The 25,849-nt window shown below is 39.0% G+C and overlaps 1 protein-coding gene and 1 non-coding gene across 2 annotated transcripts; both read right to left on the bottom strand.

Annotated features, from left to right (window-relative positions):
• Positions 1 to 7,159: 7,159 nt before the first annotated feature.
• On the bottom strand, positions 7,160 to 25,696 carry TOMM20 (translocase of outer mitochondrial membrane 20). Its single transcript, XM_004372807.3, has 5 exons — positions 25,444 to 25,696; positions 22,509 to 22,555; positions 20,384 to 20,465; positions 16,001 to 16,143; positions 7,160 to 14,421 (listed from the first exon to the last, which is right to left on the bottom strand). The coding sequence occupies exons 1-5, from the start codon at positions 25,562 to 25,564 to the stop codon at positions 14,377 to 14,379; spliced, it is 438 nt and encodes a 145-aa protein (XP_004372864.1). The 5' UTR covers positions 25,565 to 25,696; the 3' UTR covers positions 7,160 to 14,376.
• On the bottom strand, positions 24,882 to 25,017 carry LOC111819932 (small nucleolar RNA SNORA14). The gene has a single exon (XR_002823501.1). It is a non-coding gene; the product is annotated as a small nucleolar RNA SNORA14 (small nucleolar RNA).
• Positions 25,697 to 25,849: the final 153 nt, after the last annotated feature.

The following is a 25,849-nucleotide window of genomic DNA, read 5'->3' as shown; positions in this document are numbered from 1 at the left end:
TTGCTGTCTAGTCGGTTCTGACTCATGATGACTGCTGTGTGTGAGAGTAGAACTTGTTCCATAGGATTTTCAGTGGCAGATTTTTTGGAAGTAGATCACCAGGCCTTTCTCCTGAGGCACCTTTGGGTGGACTTGAACCTCCAACCTTTCAGTTAGTAGCTGAGCACTTAGGGACCATAAAATGGACTTACAGTTCCCAAAATTTATTTTGAAGGCAGGAAAATATACCATCCACGAGCACCTTCTAACATGTCAGTGACACAAAAAAGCCACACAATGGGAGAGTTATTAGCTCATTTCTGTTTAGCTTTGGAGGTTAGTTCTAGCATGGTTTTTACTTAGATATAAGGGTTTTGTCAGTGGTGGTGGTCCCCCCACCTCACCCCCAGCCTTTCCAAGTTCAAAAGCCATAAATCTGTACAGCCAGAAACCAGCAGCATGGGGTGGAGACACTCTCTACTTTGTGCCTGGCCCCCCACCACCATGTTTTTGCTAGAAGAGCTGAGCTGGGTGAGACCTGACTGCCTCAGAGGAACAGCTGGCATTCATGTCTACCTTTCACCCTCCAGAAGCCTCTGCAAGAGCCAAACGCAGGCAGCACCGCCCCACCAAGCTGCTGACAACGCTGCTTGTCATGCATCCTGAGGATGAGTCCCCAGAGCTGTGGGGCTCTGCCAGCAGCTCCTGACCCCCTGGCTGGATGTGTAGCCACAGCAGGGCAGGGGGCTTTGAATCAATAACACTGCAAAGATTACTCTACAGCTAGTTTTCCACTACCGCTCACAGCATGTTTTCTGTTACTTTCTCATTACTAAAATTTCCAAACATACCAGAGCGGAAAGAATAGTATAATAAATGTCTATATGGACATCACCTTGACTGCACAGTTGTTGCCATTTTATCAGTTTTGCTTCATGTATTTCTTTTTTTTTTTTTTTGCTTAAGTATTTTAAAGTAAATTAAAGACGTACACATGCACCCCTAAAAATAAATTTCATATATATACATGTGTTATGTAAAATTGTATTTTCACACATAATCACAGTATCATTAAGATAGCTGATACAATTGATATAATTCTTCAGCATCTAATACCCAGTTGTCTTAGTTATCTAGTGCTGCTATAACAGAAATACCACAAATGAGTGGCTTTCACAAACAGAAGTTTATTTTCTCACAGTTTAGGAGGCTAGAAGTCCGAAATCAGGGTGCCAGCTCTAGGGGAAGACTTTCTCTCTTTGTTGGCTCTGGAGGAAGATCCTTGTCTCTTCCGTTCCTAGGTGATCTTTATGTGGCATGGCATCTATCTTCCCCCATCTCTGCTCCCTTGCTTAATCTGCTCCTTTTATATCTCAAAAGAGATTGACTCGAAACACACCCTACACTAATACTGTCTCATTAACATAACAAAGAAAACCCATTCCTAAATGGGATTATAACCACAGGTGTAGGGGTTAGGATTTACAACACATATTTTGGAGGGACACAATTCAGTCCATAACACCAGTCTATATTCAAATTTCCCCAAATACTACAAAAATGTCTTCTAAAGTTGCTTCGCAGAAATAATCAAGGACCACACAATGCATTTGAAGTTAAAAAAAAATGATAATAATTGCCATCATAGCAACCTTAAAGGACAGAGTAGAACTGCCCCCATAGGGTTTCCAAGGAGCACTGGTGGATTTGAACTAACAACTTTTTGGTTAGCAGCTGTAGCTCTTAACCACTACGCCACCAGGGTTTCTGCATTTGATGTTACAGCTCTTAAATTTCTTTTCATCCAGGACAGTCCTCTATCTCATAACATTCCACTCACCCATCCCCTTTTTAAGACATTAACTAGTTGAAAGAAACCTATCCAACACAATGTTCCACTTTCTAGATTGCTCCCCCACAGTGAAGTTTTCTTTTCCTTTTAATTTCCTATTCAAATTAGACACCTAAAAAGGACAATGCAAAATAAAAGCTACCATTTGTTCACTTAATAAATGCCTAATACTCACCAAGTGCTCCATTCATTTGTTCACTTGCCAATATTTATTGAGCACCATCTAGATAAAGGACACCGTTCTAAGCCCTCGGGATACAGCAATAAACAAAATCGGGAGGGGGGAATCTAGCCTTCATAGAGCTCACATTTTTGTGGAGGAGATAGTTATTAAATAGATAAATAAGCACAAAATATACAGTCATATGGGCTCTCGAGAAAAACAGGGTAGGACCGGAGTGATAGTAGTGGAGCTGGTGAGAAATGGCTGGATTCCGGATATACTTTGAAGGCAGAGCCAACAGGATTTCCTGAGAGATTGGATGTGGGGTGTCAGGGGAAAAGAGGAGTCAAGGATGACCCCAAGATTTTTGGCCTGATCATCCGAAGGATGAGGGAACCAATAACTAAGCTGGTGAAGTCTACAGGAAGAGTAGGCTTGGAAGGGAAGATCAAGAGTTCAAATTGATGTGTTAAGTGTGAGATGTCTCTGAATCATCCAAGAAGAGATGTCAAGTTGAAAGCTGAACATATGAGTCTGCCATTGAGGGATGGCATCTGGGATGGTGATGCCAATCTGGGAGTCATCAGAGTATACAGATGTTATGTCCAGCCTTGAGACTGGACAAGATCACTAAAGGGGTGAGTGTAACTAAGAAAGACATCCAAGGACTGAGCCTTGCAAGTGAGGAAGTAGTAACCAGTGCAGTCCAAGACAAGAGAGTGTGGTGTCCTGGAAGCCAAGGCAAGAAAAGGCTTCCAGGGGAATGGAATGATCATGTCACATGTTGCTGATAGGCCATGAAGATAAAGACTGAGAACTGAACACAGAATTCAGCACCATGGAGGTCACTTGTGTCCTCAGCATCAGCAGTTTTGGTTAACTGGCCAGGACAAAAGTCTGATAGGGTGGGTTCAAGACAGACTGGGAGAAGAGGTTTTGGAAACAGAGGAAAGACAATCCTTTAGAGACGTTTTGCTATAAAAGTGAGAAGAGAAATGGGACATTGGTACAGGGGATGAGAGATCAGAGATTAAGATAGGAGAAATTATACCATGTCTGTTTAGTAGACAGGGGGAAACTGATAATGCAGAAAGGGAGGAAGAATTGCTAGACAATGTGTGTGAGTAGTTGAGAGCGATGGCACCGAGGAGTGGTTGGCCAAGAGGAGCATGGACAGTTCGTCCACAGTAATGAGGGAAAGGCAGAGGTTATGAGCGCAGGTACAGGTGGGTGTGGTGGGAGGTTTAATTCTCCTTATAAGTAGATATTATCACCTTCTTTGGATATAAGGCAAACTGAAACTCAAAAAAGTTAAATTCCCCAGTAAATGGCAAATCTGGGACTCAAGCCCTAGGTCTCTCTGATTCTAAAAACGATGTGCATTTCCACCATACCATAGCTGCCCCTCTATGTTTGCAGGGTGATTATACAAAATTTAGAATAATGAGAAACTATTTGTTCTGTAAACCTGCATCTAAAGTACAATAAAAAAAAATTAGAAGTTAAAGAGTTCAAGAAACCCTTGGACACGTTTCATTCTCGGCCTTTAATATAAAAGATAAGGTCATACATACATATGTATTGCTTTGAAGCACTGGAGTTATGCGGCTTCTCTGCAGAATTACATTTCAGTATGGAGAGGGACGCTGAGAGTCTCCAAAGTCCAGAGGCGTCAAGCAGTTGACTCCAGGTTGCCAGCTCGCGGGTCTTGATGCCTGGCCCGGAAGGACCACCCGGCCGCGTAGAGGACCCCGCGCGACGGAGCGCTGAGGCCAGTGGTGAAGACGCCTCCACTAGATGGCGCTCATCGCTTTCCTTCTCTTCTGGTTCTACCCCGAAGGAAGTGCTTCAACTGTCCAGGACGAATATTGCACATCACCCGCGCGTCGCACAAAACTTGTTCCATCACGTTCCAGCGCCCTCTACCCCAATATTTTGGAACAGGAGGGGATAGAACACGACGCGGGTTGCCCTCTCCACCCTCCGCCCCTAAGGTCACCCAGCGTTTTTCCGCAGCCTTACAGAGATGATTCCGATGATTCTGCTGAGCAGCCGGGATCCACAACTTTGCAGATGGGAGTGAAGAAATTATTGGGATGTTGGGAAAAGAGAGGAATATATTTTTGTAAAAATACAACTTGACAAAAAGCTGGTCCAGTGTCCAATAACTCAGTTGCCGAGAGCCCTAGGCAATGGAGAGTAACTTAATTTCCATGTGCTCCAGTTAGCAGGTTTAAACCATTTTCAGGTGAGGCATACATACACCTACATAGCTCACCTGTTACTACTCCTGTGTTTCACCCTAACAAACAACTGCACAAAACGTGACCACTTACAGATGCTTGAAGTCTGTGGTTGACAAACCCATCCCTGAAACACTTGGGTGTGTGCCCTAGTTAGGGCAAGTCAGGTGCTGTATCTCTTCAAATGAAGAACAATGTTATTAACCATAAAATCAACCCACACTCGTGAAAATTGGTCAGGGGAGTGGCTTTTTCCTGACTGGCTGAGTTTTTATACCTTTAGCTGTGTGATACCATCTCTCAAATGCTTTTCTACATGGAATGAACTAAAATTTTCAATCGTAGACTATTTTAAACAGGCCACAGTAAATGCTACTTATGATGGGAGTCTTCCAGGCATAATGTTGCTCTAGGGCTAATGTTTGCGAGGCTGGCTTAGAAGTTTCCTAGAATCATCTTTGATCACATATGAAATCACTGTAACAGGCTAATCTAATTCACTATTGCTTATTTTTGATTTGGAGAGGGTGGCTGGGGACAAGTGAAGGAATTAAGTATAATTGAGATGTAATCCTTACTGAGAAGTATTTCATGTTGGTGAGAGCCATTGGAACCTAATTCATTCAGCATTTATTGAGGTACCCATCTTGTGCCAGACACTGTTCTAAGCACTGGGAACACAGCAGAAAACAATTTTTTAAAAAAAGTGTTGCTGCCCTAGAGCTTACCCCTTATTGCAGGAAACCAACAAATAAGTCTTCTTACATGCACACTGTTAAGATAAAGGTATTTATTCACCTTATTGTCCTCAAAGCATGTGAGATGCCATGACCTGTGGTAAGATGGCTCAGGTTCAAGCCAGGAAGCTGAGACTTAATCCATTTTAATCACTAACTAGCTCAGTGATTTAGAACAAGCCACTTCGCAGTTCTGTGCCTCAGTGTCCCATTAATATCTTACCTTCCTCTTAGCTTTGAGAATTCAATGATAAAACATTGAGAGCTGCAAAAACATTACACAAATGCAGGTTTTCATTTTTTAAATTTACAAATCTCAGTATTTAAAGAGAACACAGTAAGATTAGAACTCTAACAAAAGACATCATTTACTTTCAGCTACCACTTACTTGTCTGAAGCAAAATCTTAGGAATCCAGACTATTCTGAATGTCTCTTCAAGGGATCAGGGCTAAGAAATGTTGTCAGCCCTGAACAGTAAACCCTGAGGATCTAAGTGTCTTCCTAGCCATTAGCCTCCTTTGGAGAGTAGCTTTAGGCAGTTATTTCTGCATGAAAGGACTGGCTTGCCTTAAGGTGTTGAATGAAGCCCAGACAGTACTGATCTGACCAAGCCCATGGCCTCCATGGATGGGCTAACACAAGGTCAACAGCCTCTGAAGTGTCTTTGTGCAAGTCTCTGTCCAATCTAGGGACACTCTAAGGCCTCTCTCAGGAGGTATGATGGGTATGAGATACACACAGTAAAGAGAAGACATTACACATACATCCTCTGGCCACTGTCTAGGCCAGAAGCCTACAGGACATCCCAGACTAGGAACTGATGGGGCTGAGCGACTTACAGCTGCTGAGATGATTTCCCGTGTTTGCTAACCTTCCCATTTCCCGACTTCACCATGCCTCTTGACAGTTAACCCCATCACCTAGGGGCTTCACCACAGAATGATTTTTCCTTTTTCATGAAACAGGTAGAATTAATACTGTCCATTGTCTATTGACCTGGTGGCACAGTGGTTAAGAGCTACAGCTGCTAACCAAAAGCTCAGCAGTTCAAATCCACCAGCTGCTCCTTGGAAACCATATGGAGCAGTTCTACTCTTTCCTATAAGGTCACTATGAGTCACAATCAACTCGAAGGCAACGTGTTTGTTTATTGTCCTAAAAGGAGCCCTGGAGGTGCAGTGGTTAAGAGCTCGGCTGCTAACCAAAAGGTTGGCAGTTCGAATCCACCAGCCAATCCCTGGAAACCCTACGGGGCATTGACTTGACGGCAAAGGGTTTGTGTTTTTTTCTGGTTTATTGTCCTTGAGCGCAGGAGAAACATGTTGCAGTCGGCTTCCATAAAGAGTTACAGCCTTGGAAACCCTATGGGGAGGGTATACTCTGTCCTATAGTGTTGCTATGAGTCAGAATCCGCTCAATGGCAATGGTTTTTTTTTGGTTTATTTTCCTTAAGTATACTGAGATCTGTATGTTTTCTTAGAAAAGTTACGTGTGGCAAAAGAAAGAACATGTAAACTCTGCAAATTCCCTCTGCTTCAAAATTACACTGGCTTGCCATTTTATGTTTCTGTTGGAAAATCAGGAGAAATATACTCCATCACTGGCCCAAATGCAGTAAAAGGACTATGGGTCAATACTTTCTCCACAAGGAAAATTACTAAAAGGATCAGAACACTTCCTTTTCCACATTCCCCACTCACATCAAAGTTTGGTGTGGACCTCAGAGGTGGACAAACATCTGTGACCACCCTCAAAGGCAAGGAATCTTGTGAGTCCAAGACGGTTTAGGAAGAAATCTCACCTTCAGCAGAGCTGGAAGCTGTGAAGGAAATATCTGAATGTTGCTTGGTACTGTCTTTGATCAAAAAAAATAAAGGGGTAGTAAAAACCCTTTGACTGATCTCTCTGTCCTGAAACTTCTGTTGTCTCTTTAACTAAAAGAATCTGTGTAAGGCCTAGCCCAGCCCAGAAAGGACAAGCACCCCTAATTTTGTCAGTGACTAGGATATTTTAACTCAGATCAAATTAGCAGGCTGCACATCCTCCCTCAGTTCAGTTCAATAAATACTTGCTATCTACCTACTGACATGCCGGAGCAGATACTCAAGACCCAAAGAAAAATAAGACCTAGCTTTCGTGTCAAGAAACTCATGGTCTAGCAGAGAAAAAAGCACACAGGCAAATAACGGTGGCACATCATTTCATTTATTCTCCATTTTACTGATAAGAAGCCAAGGTTAAATCATTCAGTACCCAAGGTCAGCCAGCCAGTGATCACAGCCAGAATTAAAACCACAAAATCTCTTATTGAATCAACCATATGAGACCAAAAGGGCAGCATTTGCCCGAAAGCAAAGTTCAGAAAGCACTCAAGGGCAGGAAAGCTGGGCGAATGGAAACAGGGACCCCAGCGAGGAAGTGGGGAAAGTACTGACACACTGAGCGGGTAGCAACCATTATACTAAACAAGCTGTGTATGAATTTTTGAATGGGAAATTAATTTGCTCTGTAAATTATCACCTAAACCACAATAAACACAATGTTATTTAAAAAAAAAAAAAACCCTTATTGAGACTACAGTCATGCCTATACTATTCTATTCAGTAATATTATTTAAATTGAGCTTGTGCGATGTTTAATGTAATATCTAGAGAGCTAAAGATTTGGAAAATCCTGTCTTCCATCATCAAACAGTAAGGACATGGTCATGTTAGCCAGCATCTTTTTCTGAATATAAATGTGAATTTGGAAAGCAGTCATCTGTTAAAGTAAATTCCAAGTCTTCAAAGTTCTGTAAGAGGTGCCACCTCAACTGGTGTCTATAGCTCATCTGGCTCAAAAGAAAGCTAAAAAAAACAACAGAACAAAACAATTGTCCTTTCAAAGGGATTGAAAAAAGCAGAGTATAAATTGGTCCACAGAATACCAAGCCCGTTGCCATCAATTCTGACTCATAGCAACCATATAGAACCACCCCATAGGGTTTCCAAGGCTGTAATCTCTACGGAAGCAGACTGCAACATCTTCCTCCCGCAGAGCCGCTGATGGGTCCGAACCATTTTGGTTAGCAGCCTCACGCTTAACGACTGTACCACCAGGGTTCCTGGTCCACAGAACAGCAGCCTTAATTAATATATGACACAAAATTCACCCCACAATGCTTTCAAGAAAAGGATTAACAGTTTAGAATGATTCGAAATTATGGGGCTTGTTTAACTTTACAAAAGCTATTTCAATGGCTACCAGGTTTGCTTTGTTGACATTTTGTTAGCTACCAGAGTGGCTATCAAGGAATATATGAAGAAGGCTAATAAATAATGTTCCTTTTCCTATTCTTGGACTTTGTGTATTTCTAAGCAAATGACTAATAACTCACTTTTTAAATATATATTTAAAATGCATAATTATGTACTTTATATGCATTATATATACTTACTTTTCCCTTCCAGTTATCCTGCATGTGTAATCCCAAATAAACATTTATACTAATTTTACTGTGAAAAAGTTCCCAGCCCAATTCTGCCCATTTGGACTTCCATTCATTACGTATTTACTGAACACTTATAATATGCTTTATGCTGGCAATTAAAGGTTCAGTAAGACATACATCCTAAGAGATGGGCAGTCCTGCAAGACAAAACAGAACTGCCCCATAGAGTTTCCAAGGAGCAGCTGGTGGATTCGAACTGCCGCCCTTTTGGTTAGCAGTTGTAGCTCTTAACTACTGTGCCACCAGGGCTCCAGAGGTAGTCTACTGAGAGACTAAGTCACCAAAAAACTACACTAGACCTTAGTAAGACTATCCCAGGGTTCTACAGAATCTCTGACAAGGGACACCTAACCTTACCCCAGGAAAAGCTTCACGAAGAATACCTACACTGGAGAGCAGAATCAGTGAGGCATGGCCTTCTTTTGTCCACCCAGATATACTGTGCGATTAGCAAAGTGCCCACAGCATAGGGTGCATCACGTGCCAAAGCCCTAAGACAAGACGGCCACTGGAAAAGGCACATTTGGGGGAAGTGAATTCAGTATGACCAGATCTTGTGTGTATGAGTTTCCATGTGTGGGAGGTAAGTAGGACATCTGTGGAATGAGGCTGGAGTTTATCAGGTCAAATTATGAGGACCCTGCATGCCATACGAGAGAGGGACTTGATGTTTCAGAACAATTGCTTAGGCAGTGGAATAGACTGGAATGGATGCAGCTGTGCAGTAACTGAAGCAAACTGTTCTACACAGTGGCAGTGAGGCTGAAGCAGTGGAATGGGTTGGAGACACAGTGAGGGACAGGGTTTGGAAGCTGATGGGATATAGTGAGCAGACGACAGACAGGTAAGGGGTGGCTCAGGAGAAACAGGTTCAAGGGAAAATGAATTCAATCCTGTATGCTAATTCCAGCTGCCTGTGGACATCCAAATGATGCTGAGCCAGCAGTGAGCAACACCTAGTATGGCTCCTCCCACTCAGTTTGGGAGTCATCTGCAACAGATAGCCACCCACGGAAGCCACAGAAATAAAATCATCCAGGAAGATGGAGAAACTACGAAGAATTTTTAGATAAAACAGTGCACTTTCGCCAGTCTAAGGAGGCACAAGTTCTAGCAAAGATCCCACTCCTCCGTTCTCTGAACCCCACCTCCCATGCCTCTGGCTCTAGCCGCAGTTCATTCCAGCCCTCCAGAGTTGACCTGCTCTCCCACTGAACCTTCCCAACTCACTCTGGTTTTGCTTATCTAGTCCACTCTGGGACAGGAGATTAGAAAGTCACAGCACACCCTCAAGCACTGACTTTACTTCATGGGAAGAAGTGAAGAAATGTTTATAGTAAACTGCAGAATTACAGATCTGAACACACAAAAAAGCCCTCATTTTTAAAAGATACAACCCAAGACTTCAGTGTTGTTTTCAACTTCTCAAGCTTTGCATTCTCACAAGAAGCAAGCATCCATTCTATCTGCAACTGGAATTATATAATGGCCATTTTGGTTTGTTTGCCCATTATGTCTCTCTTCTTTGGTAAAAAGTATCCCCACTCTTTTTTAAAAAAGTCCTCCCAACTCCTTGATGCTAGCTGTCAAACTGGTAATCAAGTACACCTCCAAGTTAAAACTTCCAAATGAAAATCCTCAATCTACCACTTACCATGCAACTTTGGGCAGGTTTCTTAAGCTGTGCCTCCATTTCATCACCTATAAAGAAACTACCTTACAGCGTTGTGAGCATTAAATGAGTTTAATACAGAGCTCAGTGCTACTGTCATCATTTATGTGACCTGGAGCTGCAAGTGCCCAGAGCTCTAGCCGCTTCCTTAGGCCTGTTTGTGAAAAGCCTTTGGAAGAAGCAGAGATGGAGGCAGTTGTCCTTGTCTGAAGAACCTGGTTCTAATCTTAAAGGCTAGATCCTCTCCTCGTCCTAAAAAGCTAACAAATGCTGCAATTTTCCTTACGTAGTTCAGGGTTGGGTTTCTACACTTGTTACTGAATTAGTCTTTTCAGTTACTCTGGGTAAACTGGAACAGGTTCTAGTTTTAGAACCACCTCCCAAAGGACAAACTGAAAGGCCAGTTCAATTCAGTCTACTTCCCCAAGCAACAAAAGAAAGGGAGGGGCACATGGGTCTCATTGAAGTGCCAGTGGGATTTAGTTGGTTTTCCTGAATATTCAGATCACACTGCTGGACACCAGTACCACCACTCTTTTCAGATCTAGCTCCAGCTTTGCCAGTGTCTACTCTCTATTTTTCTCCCTTCGTCTTCAACATCACCTCTACCCTCTGGTACTCCTAGCTTCTTTGTCATGACTATGTCAAAGTATTTGACTCCCATTATCAGTAGTTAATGAGAATTAAACAAGGTTCAGAACCTTCCACAATGCCTTTTGGACTGTTTTCAGAAAGCAACTGTAGCCTTTAAAAGGTGGACAATATGTATGCACTGTGCTCTACAATACTTCTAACTAAAAAAGGAAAAAAAAATTTTTAATTTTCATTCACCCAAACGCACAAATATGGAATAAAAACCAAAACACAACTAAGATACTTAGGGAATTAATTTCTGCTTTAACTGATTTGTCTATCTGATGGGCTATTTTTCTGGGAAAAAATCTCATAAAATACCTTAATCTTTAAGTGAACTAGACTATCCTGAACATAATTTCAAGTCTGACAATTAATGGTCCTTACGCTTCAGGTTATTATCAATAATGTAAACGTATCAGGTATTCTCAAACACCACCTGCTGCTACCAATAAGGGGCTTTTTAATTACACATCTCATTTCTACAGTGCTGAAATACATAATCTATGACCTTAACACAGCTAGTACTCTCATGAGGATTCTCTATTCACTTTTTTCACATCACCATTAAGCTTCGCTGTGTCTCACTTTCAGTGAGATCCCCAAACCAGCAGCAGCAGCAGCATCTGGGAACCTGTTAGAAATGCCATTACTTGTGCACTGCCCTAGATCTATGGCACAGCCATCTGTAGGGCCCAAAAACCTGTGTTTTAACAAGCCCTCCAGGGGATTCTGGTATGTGCTAAAGCTTGAGAACCACTACTAGAGACTCAGTCACCTATTAACACTAAAGCAGGGGTTCTTAACCTGGAATGTGTGAGCCCCCTGAAGTCAAATGCAAATATGCATCTCCCTGGGGAAAAAGTTTCACAGCCCTCAACACTCTGAAAAGGATACTAACCTAGAAAAGTTAGGTACCACTGCTTTAACGTCATCAAATTCATTAGAATTCACTTCAGCAAATATACAACAAGCCAAAATTTTCTCCAAGCCCTTTAATAATCACTTAAACAGCTGAGGCACAAGCAATAATAAAAACTGCATTTTTTACATCACAAGAAGAAAATTTTGTACCATGTCCACATGATATACCAATTTCTCAAACTCTCTTCTGCAGTAACATTTCATTAATACTCTGGTCCACAGGCTGATTGAACGAAGTCACAAAGGCAGGCAAGCAGATAGGTGGCAAAACGTCAAACTTACTTAGGTGAAAGAGGAATCAAGTGTTTACTGACCCCTACTATGCACACTACACAAGGTTTTATACACTTCACGTAAGTTAGAGTGAACGTAGATTCTACAGTTATCCATTAATAAAACAGCACTGCTACCATCAGGAAAGCCTATGTTTTAAATGCTCTTGCACCTTAAGAACAAATTATGGAACCAAACAGATCTTTGCCCAAAGAAGCATGTCAACATGCACTAATAAATATTTTCCATTTCCAAAGGTTTTACACATGTGCAACATCAGCACACGTGAACATCCAGTTTATTACTAAAATCTTGGGCTGTTCTGTGCCCACCTACTGAGGACCATTTGGTCAGCATCACCACCACTACCTGGTGGTGTGAAACTTCAGGTAAGAAACAGATAGTACTCAGCAATTATTTTTTCTGGAAGAGTTAAAAACAGCAGTTTTATTTTTTACCCAACACAGCCAGCTTTCAAAAATGGTACCTTTAAAGTAACAAAGCTGTCACTTGAAGCTAAAGTTATCACTGCCATTTCAAAGCTGATCTAGTTTTTGAGAAAGCCAAGTGATACCAAGCTTGTATTACACTACAGCTCTCAAGTGCATATATGAATTCTTTCTACCCTCCCAAAACTAAGTTAACCCTTCTTTCCTTCAACCAGTTCTTAGTTTTTCTGGGCCCATTCTTTTCTTGCCAAGTTGTCTGTCCCTTGCTCTTTTTTTCACCTCTATCCTATCTATACTCAGGCTGTTGAAAGGCAGAAGTTTCTCAGCTACAAAATCAACTACTGATCAGTCATCAATACATTGATTTGATTTAACCATCATGTTTGTACTGGTCATCTCTCCCCAAAAACACACTATTTAAGGGTTCAGAATCACAAACTGGAAGGTACTTAAGTAAGAGTCCTTAAGTGTTCAAGTCATCTAGCCTGATGTTCTAATTTTATAAGTGAGAAAACTAGAGGTAAATTCAGGCATGTAACATGACTTGCCCAAGGCTGTGCGGCTAATTAGAGGCAGAACTTAGAACTATATTCCAAACTTTCCACTATACCACGACCACCACAAAAAAAAAAAAAAAAAAAAACTCTGAGAAAGTTTAAGTAAACCAAAATAAAAAGTACACAGGAAAAATCTTTGGGGTCTGTCCAGAGATTTTTAAACAGAATAAAGTCAATCTGTACAATGTGAAATGCTTAGCCGAGCAGATGCCACTAAGCACCAAGGATCCTTATTCTCAGTACTGAAATTGAATCTGTGACTGCAGATAACTAGCCAACATTTGAGAATAAGAAATCCCACTAGCTTCATTCAAGTCTTCAGCCACAAGGTTACACCTTACTCTCAACATTCACCAAGAGAAATGAACCAAGCTGAAGTAGGATTAAGGAGGTACAGTGAAGGGGAACAAACATATTTTTACAAGCAGATCATCCCAGTTATCTTAAAGGGTAAGTTTCGGATTAATATACAGAGTAGTCACAGAACCATAACGGATTTCAGTGAAAATCAACATGATAGTTGGACTTTTAAATAAAAAGATCAATTCAGAAATACAAAGTCAGGCAAGCATGCAAAATGTAGAGTACAAAAAATGCAAGGACTACTCATCCAAGAAAACATACTCCTCAGAGAGTGGATGTGAAGATGCTGAACAGAACCACATAAACTAGGAGCTGAAAGGGACACCTCAGAGATTAGTGGATTGATTCCCTCATTTCATAAATAAGGGAGCAGATATGAGTTAGCAAAGATCACGCAGCTAGGTTAGGGTTGTACACAGATCTAATTCCCAGGGATATTTGCAACTACATATATTTAAAGTACAGGGAGATAAATAACCAGAACATATTACGTTCACTGATTTAAACATCTCAAGACAAATACATGGGGTGGGAGTAAAGTTAATACAACACAGCAACTCATCTCACTTATTTATATTTAAGAGATTAAATGGAAAAGCTTTCTTAATTTTATGCTCAGTTTTAATAAACACAATTTTCATTCAAATTTCTGATGTATAAAATGTACTAGCTTTTAAAACGTGTATTCTTCAGCATCTACTTTTTCCCTTATCTTTCAAAACTGAGCACTAGGTATTCTTAACACAGGTAATGTCATGTGTACATCTTAACTGTGTTTTAGGAATAAACAAAATCCATGGTATTCTGATAACTCAGTCTATTTATAAAATGAAAAGCTATCAAAATACACTTTTCACTGGGAAATATAAATAAAACAAATGAATCTACACAAAGTAAAAACTAACTTTGGTAGGTATCAGTGTAGTACACAGTCCATAATAAGCATATTTGCCCTTATTCCCCTAGAGCGGCTCATCTTCCAAGTTGAGAATTTTAAAAATATTTTTAATTGACATTTTATTATGTTGACATTTGTTTTTCATTCCACATCATCTTCAGCCAAGCTCTGAGCACTTACAATTCTCTGAAGGGAAAAAAAAAAAAAAAAGAAAATAATTCAATTTCTCGAAGTATCACAAGAGTTTAACAATCAGGATTCTAAGTTCGACACAAAATGCTCTGTATTCGAAGACTAAAATCTAGCTCATATTTACTATATATATTTTTTGTAAATGACGTGCCCATGTAAATAAGTAAATAACATGCCCGTACATAGAACACACGGCATAGCATGCTTAACAGTACGGGGGGGTAGGGGAGTGGTGCAGGGTTGCATGGTTGGCAAAAAACTTTAACACGTGCATTATTTGTGTAAAAATATGGTACCTATCCTGACATTAATCTCAACGTTTAACACTTTACACGTTGTTATCATCTAGGACATTTTTAATCATACTGCTGCTGTCAATTCTGTTTCAAAATCCAAGTAGATAAAGGAGGCATAATATAACATCATGCTACATGTTATTCAATTATGTTAACTGAAACTAAAAATATTAAGATCTCTTTTCACTCCAAAGCAAATTAAGAATACTGATTGTGCTTTAATGATTACTCTATGCTCCAAACATTTTCCTTTTTGGCCTGGAAATGCTCAGTCATATGGAAAAATATGAATATAGTATTACAAAATTAGCATTTTGAAAACATTTCCAGACAACATGAGACAAGTTAACTAGTAAAGGAGGTCATTTTTAATGGAGAGGAATTCAGGCTTCATCCTCAACTCATCCATATTTTAAAAAACATCACCCTCAGGTCAACATTCCACATGCACTATACTATGTTGTCTTTCAAACAGCATATATTATTAAACAGATGATTCTGATATAGACTGGGAACAACAAAGTCCAAACAAAAAGGATTGCTTGCTTTTTGCTTTTCCAACTCTTTCCCTCAAATCTCTGGGACATCTATTTTCTTTCCAGTCCTTTTCCAATGTAGTTAAGACAGGTTGAAGAATTAACTTGCTAATTATCAAACATAAAGTTCTACAAAAACTATGTCATCATCTTACTAATTTTCAATCAAACCAACTGAGGAAATAAACAGCAGAAATAGAGATGCTATTCCAAAAGGTAGATTTGGGTTTCATGGGAAGGATTCAGAATGTACAAAATGCATTTTAAAACTCAGAAGTTTTGAGTAACTCAATCTTTTACATAAATGGTTAATCTGCAATACATACTCAACAATGATTTGGGGATGTAGTCTAACTAACTCCAAGCTCATCTCAGCAACTGAGGCATGGAGCCTTTTGACAAGTCAGGGTCAGAGGGAGTCCATGTTCATTAATGACATAATTTCCAGGCTATGCCGTCATGGCTCCTCTGTCCTCTGCCAGGCCACCTAACAGAATACACAGTGTCCCAGAAGAGTAAGAAGAAAGTTTGTTTTAGAAGTAGCTGAGAATGACCTGAAATTTGAGATTTAATACTAAGGCCTAAGACTTAACACTAAGACACATACTTCCTGATCTACTTCTACGGCACAATTATTAGATCTTATGCCCAGTCATTTGGATGTTTTGCTAGTAGGAAAGAAAATTTCAAGAATTTCTCAGACTTTACATAGTTTTATTTTACAACCTTTTAATTCCTTACCTGACTAATTGTTGGCAGCTTAGTGAGAAGCATCTGGAACACTGGTGGTGGAAGAGTTTGCTGTAACACTTGCAATAACTGCTGTGGCTGCCCACACACAGCAATTGCATTTGTCAAATGGTCCACACCCTTCTCATATTCACCTGTAAGAGTCACATAAATTACATATAACTCAAAAACCTTTCCCTTTGTCAAATATTCAACTCTGAAGTCTTCACTGTATCTCCAAGTGATGCTGATGAAAAACATACAAGTAAAATTGGAAATAATCTATAGTACATCCACATACCCGAACTATGCACCTACTAATGAGTCAGATCATATGTACCGATATATACTGATACACATTTAAGAGAGGGGGAAACTAAGGTGTAGAAGTGTCCAAGTGTATTATCATTTACAGACTTAGAATATTTCTTAAAAAATACGTAGGAAACTGCTAACAATGGAATATACTTTTCAGTAAGAGAACTGGAAGACTGGGGACTGAGGTAGAAAGGAAAGCCACTTTCACTTTAAACAAACCTTCTGCGCTATTTCAAGGTTACCACATACAAGAACAAGAAAAAAAAATTTTAAGTGATGCTAACAGAAAAAATGGTGATACTAGTGAAGTGGCAAGGAGGAGCTTGTAATTAGCTGAGTGGTATGATTTATTTATTTATCTATAAACTTCCTACAACAGACACATTACTTTTGAAAGACAAAAACATTACTTAAGGTTTACAGTTTTGGACTATCAGCACCTGCCGTCGAGTTGATCTCAACTCATGTGTGTCCGGGTAGAACTGTGCTCCACAGGATTTTCAACGGCTGATTTTGGAAGGTTCACTTAATTCAATAAATATTAAGTACCTGCCACATGGTTCTTATCCTGTTATATCCCATTTTAAACCAAACTCCAAAGAACTGTCCTAAATTCCCTATACAAATGTATCTTGTGCCATTAAGTATGGTTTAAATTAAGTGTTCTTCTGCATAGGACACAGAAATCCTCTTAATGTGCCCTTCATCCTTTGAAAGATGTTTGTATAGTGAACAGCCTTGGAGTATACTTGTGTCTCCTTCTGGAGCAAGGGTACGTTTGCTCACTGTCTACTATAACATCTCCCTCCAGAGCAAAGGGCAGGCATGCTTACTGCCCACTATAAAAGATTCAAATTCTCTTAATTCAGGCAACCTCTTCCATAAAGCAACCCACTGCATGTACAGGTGTTACCTATGGGAACTAGGCTTGAGGAACCAGTGCAAATGCTGACACTCTGACTACTGCAATTGCTGTGAGTGATAATACCAATACCTAAACGACGACTGATGTGGAAATGAGGTGGACCTGTTCATACGTACCACTAGAACAGTACCCTTTGTCTCTGACCCCGAAGAATCGTGCTTTCTGCCAGCATCCATGAAACTGCGGCAGGTAAACTTGTTAGCATAAATGTAGGGTAAAATCCCAGACCCTTCACAGCTCTTGATATTGTTAAGGTGTGTTTTTTACAAGCTCTTTTTACTTACTAAAAGCTTTTCATTATATATCGCATGTTTATGTAACAGTGCTTTTGAAGTATTAACTTAATATAAAAATGTATTCAATATCTTAAACATGTTCTCCTCAATCTTTATTTTATTCTCTGCTATGGATTCAATTGTGTGTCCCCCTCAAAACACATGTGTCAACTTGGCTAGGCCATGATTCCCAGTACTGTGTGGTTGTTCACCATTTTGTGATCTGATGTAATTATCCTATGTGTTGTAAATCTTACCTCTATGATGTTAATGAGTCAGGATTAGAAGCAGTTACGTTCATGATGCAAGGCTCAATCTACAGGATTAGGTTTTAGCTTGAGTCAATCTCTTTTGAGATACAAAAGAGAGAATCCAGCAGAGAGGAGAGGGACCTCATGCCAACAAGAAAGAAGCACAGGGACCTTTCCCCAGAACCGACAAAGACAGAAAGCCTTCCCAGGGAGATGGCACCCTGAGTATGAACTTCTAGCCTCCTAAACTGTAAGAGAATAAATTTCTGATTGTAAAAGCCATCCACTTGTGGCATTTCTGCTACAGCAGCACTAGATAACTAAGATATCCTTATAACAATATTAGTAACTACTAACATTAACAAATATTTGCCAGGTGCCAAGACATTATTCATTTAGTTTATATACATAGGTTCACATGATATTCACAATAATCTTTAGTTAGGTAGTAATATTATCCTCATTTACACTGGAAGAAATTGAGGCTTAGGATAATTAGGAAACATGCTTCAAGTTAGTAAGGCAAAGGCTCCTTAACTCCTGAGGCCCTGCTTATATTACTAAACTTCCTCCCTAATCCAACTTTTCTTTATAGATAGCACAAGTATTAAACCAATTCAGATTTATTCTAAACTAACTCAACAATCAATGATATGGGAGGACCTATTCTAAAACAAATCAAGAATACTACAAAAAACTGTTGCATTCTGAGCTTTATGAAGGTAGCTCATGACTTAAAATCTTTTCAGACCACACCTATTTACTTTTAATCTTTCCTAGTTTGTTAGCAACTTGAATACAGGGAAGGACTCGGTCGTCTGCAAGTCTTTAGGTGAAATTAATTGAGCAAATTCTAATTATACCAATAAATTATTTATTGGGAGAGGGGAGGTAAGATAAAAAGTAAAGCTGTCCCCTGAAACTATTGCCCTGAGATGATCTTTAAACCTTAAATCAAAACAGCCCCTGAAGAGAGAGGGTCAGAAGCTGGTTGAACGGACATGGGGAATCAGGGGTGGAAAGGAGGAGTGTGCTATCACAGTATAGGGAGAGCAATTAGGGTCACATAACAATGTCTGTGTAAATTTTTTTATGAGTGACTAACTTGAATTGTAAACTTTCACTTAAAGTACAACAATAAAATTTTTTTAAAAAATAGCCTCCAAAGTCTTCTTAAAACAATAGTTCAGCTTAACTAGTAAAAAATGTCTGCCTTGAGCATTATGCTCTTTTAAGAACTATCTACATGGGAACAAATTTCAACAGCAACTCAAAAGATTAGACGGGAATCTTAGGGGCCAGTGAGTTTACGTTAATGAGGGAGGAACAACTCAGAAAAGGAAGGTGAGAATGGCTGCACAACTCGAAGAATGTAATCAGTGTCAACAAATTGTACATGTAGTAACTGTTGAACTGGTGTTATGTTTTGCTATGTATATTCTCAAAAACAAAATAAAAATTAAAGCTGTTAACTACCACATTATACCCTTAAACTCTTCCCACAAAAGAAACAAAAAAAAAAAGGACAAATGCCCCAAATCATGTGAGCAGCTCAACCCTATCAAAATACTAGCAGTAAGTGTCAGGAAGAAAAATAACTTAACACTTGATATCTATTTTATTAATAATAGCAATTACTTCAAAAAGACTTTTAAGATAAAAGCTAATTTACACTAAAAAGATTTGTAAATACATTTAAGGCCCTAAATTACTGCATTATAATTCTCAGATTAGTCAATTAATCTGATAATAGGAACTTAATTTCATAGCAGAAATTTTTAAAAGTCTCAATACTGGTAATGGAATCAATGAGACACAAACTAATAAAAGGCCTAAACTCTGAATCAGGTAACTGTTTGGTTCTAAAATCAGCAGTCATGAACTCATCATGTGACCTTGATTAGGTGAATTAACCTCCTCTCAGATTTATACTAAAAGGAAATCGATTTTTCAAGTCCCTCCAAGATCTAACATTTCATGCAAAATATAAAAGTTTAATAATTGTTGAAGCCATTCCTTACTATAAATACAGAAAACACGATAAGATGGGGGCCGAGGGAGGATATTCCTAGCTCATACCGCCTCCGTTACTATTTACATATTGTACTACGGTTATAAGGAGCCCTGGTGGTACAAACGGTTAAGCACTCAGCTGCTAACCGAAAAGGCTGCAAGTTCAAACCCACATAGCAGCTCCAAGGAGAAAAGACCTGGTAGTCTGCTTCCATAAAGATTACTGCCAAGAAAACGCTATGGGCAGCTCTACTCTGTCTCATAGGGTCAATGAGTCAAAACAACACCATGGCTATATTTTCTAAACTACGGAGTAACCTTATTTTCGACAATTACTTATTATTTCCTACGTATCAAATGATCTATGAAAGTAAGCCTAAAACTCACTCAAAATACAGTATGGCCAATAATAATGTACTTAGAATAGTTACTTTTAGAACCAATTTTACATAAAATAATCCCACATTACTGAGTGCCTAAAAAGCTGTCATGAAATATTTAGAATAACTTCTTAAAAAAACAGCCAAACTATACAAGAAAAGCCCCTTATCATCATAAATTTACATTAGTGGAAAGAATTCCATCTAGTTCCTTCATCTTTAATGACTATTACCTTGGGCTAGTAACTCTTCACCAAGCTGTATTTCTTCAAGGAAAAATTTCTGAACTGCTTCAGCATCTTTAAGGTCTGGTAACTGTTTGGAAATAGAGTATTTAATAATTGGAAATACAATGTTTAGTAACTGATACCAAAATTATGCCAGGAAATACAACCAATACTCAGAAACTCATGCAAAAATTAAAAAAAAAAAAAGAATAGCTCATTAAAAGATTGATAAAACTATTTTACCCTTCAACCACATCTGCAAGGATTAAAATTTAGTATCTACATTCAAATGATTGCCAGGGGAAAAAAAGCTATTGGCATTTCCATAAACAGTTTTCACAAAGATCTGAAGCAAACCTAAAGTGAAAACTGAAGGATACAAATATATCCACCATACAACACACTTCACATACTATTTTTTTTTACTGCTATCATTATAAACTTTATACAACTGTAAACAATTTGTTCTTCTGACTCAATATTATTTTGTATAGATTTTGCATGCATCTAAAAAATCAATTGTTTTCAAATGGCAATAAAATATACCACTGAAATAATGACTATTTAATCATTACCTATTTGCTGAGCATTTGAACTACTTCTAATTTTTTTGCTATTAAAAATAACTATAAGAAACTTTATGTAAATGTTTACATTTGTGTTTTTGTTTTGCTGTGTGTATATTACCAGACTGAATGATTATGGTAATATACAATGCCACCAGATATATGGCTTGCCTTTTTAAAATCTGTTAAAAAGTCCATTTTTACTTAAAAACTTAGGCTTCTATTAACGTAAGTTTTCCATTCTTGAGTTACAGTATACACACTCTTATTATCCAATGTAGGTGAAAAAAAAAATACAATTTCTGAAAGTGAAAGCATTTTTCATTGACTATCCCAGCATACAGCAAGAACTTGATTATTTTCTTGAATCTAAAAATGCACCAACTCTCATCTCCATAATAAATCAATTTTCCTATACCTTTAAGGAAGAACTACTAAAAACAATGAACATTTTACACATTTCAGAAAAGCAGTTTTGGCATATTAGAACAAAGAGGTTCGTTTTCAGTTTCTACTTTACTATTACCATGTCCACTTAATTAACTGTGTTGATTACTGCTTCAAAATAACTTATAAAATATAACATCTACTGATTTAATTTTTCTTTGCCCAACTTCCTTCAAAAAGCACCACTACTTGTTTAGAGAAGTGTGCCACCATTTGGGTAAAAATGGAACAAAAATAATCTAAATACATGCAGCATATCTCTGGAACAACATATTAAGAAACTACCACGTATTGCAGGAAAGTGGAACTCAGTGACTTCATGACGCTGGTGGCAGAGACTGTGTACTCTAACCCTTTTCACCTTTTTATTTGGAATCATGCGAGTGTATCACCTATTCAAAATATCAGTAAAATCTAAATTAACAATAAAAAACCACTACTGATCCATTAGTCCAATTCCTGGGAATCCAGATAATGGAACTAATTTCAAAAAAACGGAAAAGCTTATGTACAGTGATTAATATTTACTTACTTAATTTACTTACACATGTCACAGAATATTTTTTAGGAAGTAGATAAACCTATGTAGTCATTAAAAATAATCATGAACACAGGATCTATGAAAAAAAAAAAATGAACAAAAAGATTTATATCTACATTCCATACTACAACAAGGTAAAAATCTGTAAAGACAGTGGGACTATGGGTCATTGGTTATGAATAGTGTTGTTATGACGTGCAATGAACAGCATGTGGTGCTTTTAAAATAAGTTGAAACAAGGAACAATTAAATCAAATGTTATATTTTATTATTTTTAAGTGGTTGAGTGAAAAAGTTTGAACCTCTTGATGCAAACATCTTTAGAAACTATCATCTTAGTGCCTCTTAAATACTGCTTGTATAATAAGTTGTTTGTTGTGGCCAACAAAGGAGAACTAATCAAGGACCAGAAAATCAGTATTAAACTCAGTTAACTATTCCTAAACACAACACATATTTACAATAGAAAATTAACGTCTGATATCAACTAGCTTTCTCAAAAATGTGTACTTGAAACAGAATTTAAAAGAATGTTTCTATAAAGTATTTAATACAATCTAAACAAAAAACAGACTACCTTGGAAAGCCCAGCTCTCTCCTTGGCAAGCTTCTGTTTCTTTCTTCCTGCAAGAAATACATTGTAGTTTATTTTACCACTACCAAAATCGAAATTAAATTTTAAAAAAAGTCTAGCTGCTGTGGTAGTCATTCCTTATAATCCCAAAATATTCTGAACTCTTAGGATCTCTGCCTCTCTGGTGTCCTTGTGATTTGTCAGGGCCCCAGTTCTGGTCAACAAGCTGTGGGCAATGGGACATTTCTGGGCAGGAGCTTTCTCCTTCCTTCTGGGGCATTGGGATCAGCAATTTACAAGATGGAGGCAGTTCTGACAGCTGGGTCTCTGAGTAATTACAATAAGTAAATCATGTATATCCTTCCAACCTACATGTGACATAACTAAGAATTAAGCCACTGCTGTTACAGAGTTTTATTCCTGAAATGTAACAGATTCTATCATTACTGAATGTTGAAAACCATCTGATGTTCTTCAATGGAAAATCAGCACTTGAGAAAGTTTTCTAAAAATAAAATTTATGTCTTTGGGAGGAAAAAGTGTGGGGCGGGGGGTGGTGACGGTGCTCAGAAATACACTTCTAAAGTTTTAACTCAACTAATGCTGGCTAGTTAAGGGTGAAAAAAAATCTGCCTAAAATCTCTAAGTTATTTTATTTGATATGAAATCAAGCAATACTACAGATCTCAGGAGAGCTATTATTTAAAATCTTAATCATCAATTAATCAACCCTTAAATCAAACCTTCGATAACAGGAAACTAACAGTATTTGAACTGCTATCTAATTGTATACCCCATGGGAAAGGGTGTTGATAGTGTGAGCACAGCCTTTGGAGACTGCGTGGTTTGTATTCTAGCTCTTGCACTTTCAACAGTGTGACCTTAGGCAAGGTACAGTAACCCGTAAGTCGCTTTTGTACATGTAAAACTGGTGGTTAAATGCTATCATCTGCTCTTGCTAATGAATGACAAAAAACGTATAAATAAATTAAAATCCTAGGTCTAACCCTAAATCTTATTTCAGACTTTTCTTAAAAAAAAAAAAAAATTTTATCAGAAAAGCTAACTAAAATGACAGATTTGAGAAACTTCCCCTGATGTTAAATATTCTATTGGAAATTTAACTAGAAAAAGTCAAAATTAACTAAACTGAAATAAATTTCATTCTACAAATGCAAAATACTCAAGTTCTTAAAATAAGCCTATCATGCAATGACCTAAAGGTCATTAAACAGACCGTAAAATTATTCTGAATGAAAGTTTTTCTTGCTAAAGAAAGTAAATATAAAACATTATATTTATAAGCAGTGTCTACCATTCATCAATCACCATGTGCCATAGACTTCACTAACTCTACATTATACCATTTATAAAAGGAAACTAAAACTTGAAGAGGTACAGTCATTTGCCCACTCAGCTGGTCAGTCAACCCTGAGCACTTGATCATTAGGCTACTGCTAAAGCTAGAAAAATAAAATTATGGATTGAGGATGACAGAAAAAGAATTGTGAAAATAACATTTCTCAATCTGTCTAAAATGATAGGATAGCTTTTACGGTTTCTTCAACCAAAAAATAAAGTTTTCTCAAGGTTTTCAGCAATAGTATTCCAGTGTTTCCAAAGTTGTAAAGTTAATACAGTCTTAAGAGCTATGCATACTCCTCCACTTCAACTATTTTTGAAGCTGGGGGTAGGGGGGTGGTAGGAGTGGGGCTAAATTCTAGTAGGTACACTTACAACACACGTTTACAGAGGGGCGTTCCCTATCAGCAATTGTGGTGGGGCACTTCAAACATCTTATTTAATATTCACAAAAGTAACAAGAGTCAGGTGGCATTACCTAATTTTAGAGCCAAGAAAATTAATGTTCAGAAAACCCAAGACTATGCTGCTAATCAGTGGCCAACTCAGGCCTGGAAACCCAGGGTCTGAATCCAAAACAGCATTCTTTCCATTAGTCTACGGAATCATAAATAAAATACAGTATCCCTATATCCCTCTCCTCCTAAAACACAGAGCTAGGAGAACTGATGTCACATTGTAGATGATGTAAGATCAGCATAGTCCAATAAGGGACGCTACTAACCACGTGTCGCTACTGAGTGCTTGAAATGCCTTGTTAAACAGTAATTAAAGTACGAAATAGCATAATCAGCTCTTTGCATTTTCCAAACTTTAATAACTTATATTTTCAATTTCAACTTCAGAAACTGTTTTGGCTGAGCCACTTAGTTGTCTCAAGTTACAAAAAAACTTCTTATTGCAACAAATTTGCTCTTATATATTGTTGCAAATGAAGATGCCTTCGAAATTCAAAGCAGATCACAATGGTTTTGGTGACCCTATTTCCCTCTTACAAATCTAACCTATCTTAAAAGATGTCGCAGGTATGAAATAAGACTGAGCCACAGGAGAGGCGCAGCCCTTTGGACTCTCCTGCAATTTTTGTAGCATTCACTTATTATCTTGGAAGCATTTACAGCGAAGCTACCAAGAGGGTTTAAGAATGCTACAATGATACCGCACCGGATTTGCAAATTTAGTCTCAGGCTAAAATTCGTAAAACACAAAATCACAAGTTTCGAGTTAAGAATAGAGACTAAAAAAAAAAAAAAAAGGCAAGAAAGAGAAAAATTATAATGCAAGCCAGACTGCGTTTACACGGTGTTTGGGGGTAAAACAAAATGGGAAAAATCGTTCCTACAAAATGGAGGGAACCGAAAACGGCACAAGGGCCAGACAAGCGCTGGAATTCGCGCCATCGCCTTCCCCGGTCCCGCTCGGTCGCGGCCTTCCCAGACGCACGCCAAGGGTGCCAGGCCCGACCTCACCACGCGGAGGGCCGGTTCTCGGCAGAACAGCCGCAGTCGCGGCGGCCGCAAAGGGAGGATGTGAGACGGATGGAGGCACCAAGCCCAGGGCGAGGGGACCCACTCACGCTCTCGCAGCCTGTTCTTGAAATTGGGGTCACTCCGTCTCTTGCGGTCGAAGTAAATGCAGTACCCGATGAAAAGGGCCCCGCATACACCGGCGGCGATGGCGCTGTTCCGACCCACCATTTTCTCTCGACTGCGTAGTGTAGGGGGCGGTGCAGGCGGCGGCAGCAGCCGGCCTAGGAGCCGTTGGCTACGAACCTTCCTCAAAACCGACTACCCTGCTCAAACCAGACTACCCAGCAGGCGAGGAAGGCGGCCCAGGCCCCCGCGCGCGCGTCACTTCCGACGCCGTAGTCGTCCAAAGCCGTGCCGAGGGCGTCCAGCGCACTGCCTGAGGAGAGGACGCCGGTTCCCCATCTGCGCCTGCGCACATGGGCGGTCCCGGCGCCGCGCCGCGGGGCCCAAGAG

Source organism: Trichechus manatus, unplaced genomic scaffold (genome assembly GCF_000243295.1).
Source record: "Trichechus manatus latirostris isolate Lorelei unplaced genomic scaffold, TriManLat1.0 scaffold00021, whole genome shotgun sequence".
Taxonomy (NCBI): domain Eukaryota; kingdom Metazoa; phylum Chordata; class Mammalia; order Sirenia; family Trichechidae; genus Trichechus; species Trichechus manatus.
The sequence above is the reverse complement of the archived record's forward strand: the minus strand, read 5'-3'. Positions and strand labels throughout refer to the sequence as shown.

Bases quoted from the DNA above. Each gene is read 5' to 3' on its own strand.
- TOMM20 (XM_004372807.3), bottom strand. From the start codon at position 25,564: ATGGTGGGTCGGAACAGCGCCATCGCCGCCGGTGTATGCGGGGCCCTT. The intron at 22,556-25,443 runs GTGAGTGGGTCC...TATTTCTTGCAG, and splicing joins CAAGAACAGGCTGCGAGAGC to GAAGAAAGAAACAGAAGCTT. The intron at 16,144-20,383 runs GTAATAGTCATT...TGACTCTTACAG, and splicing joins TGAAGAGTTACTAGCCCAAG to GTGAATATGAGAAGGGTGTG.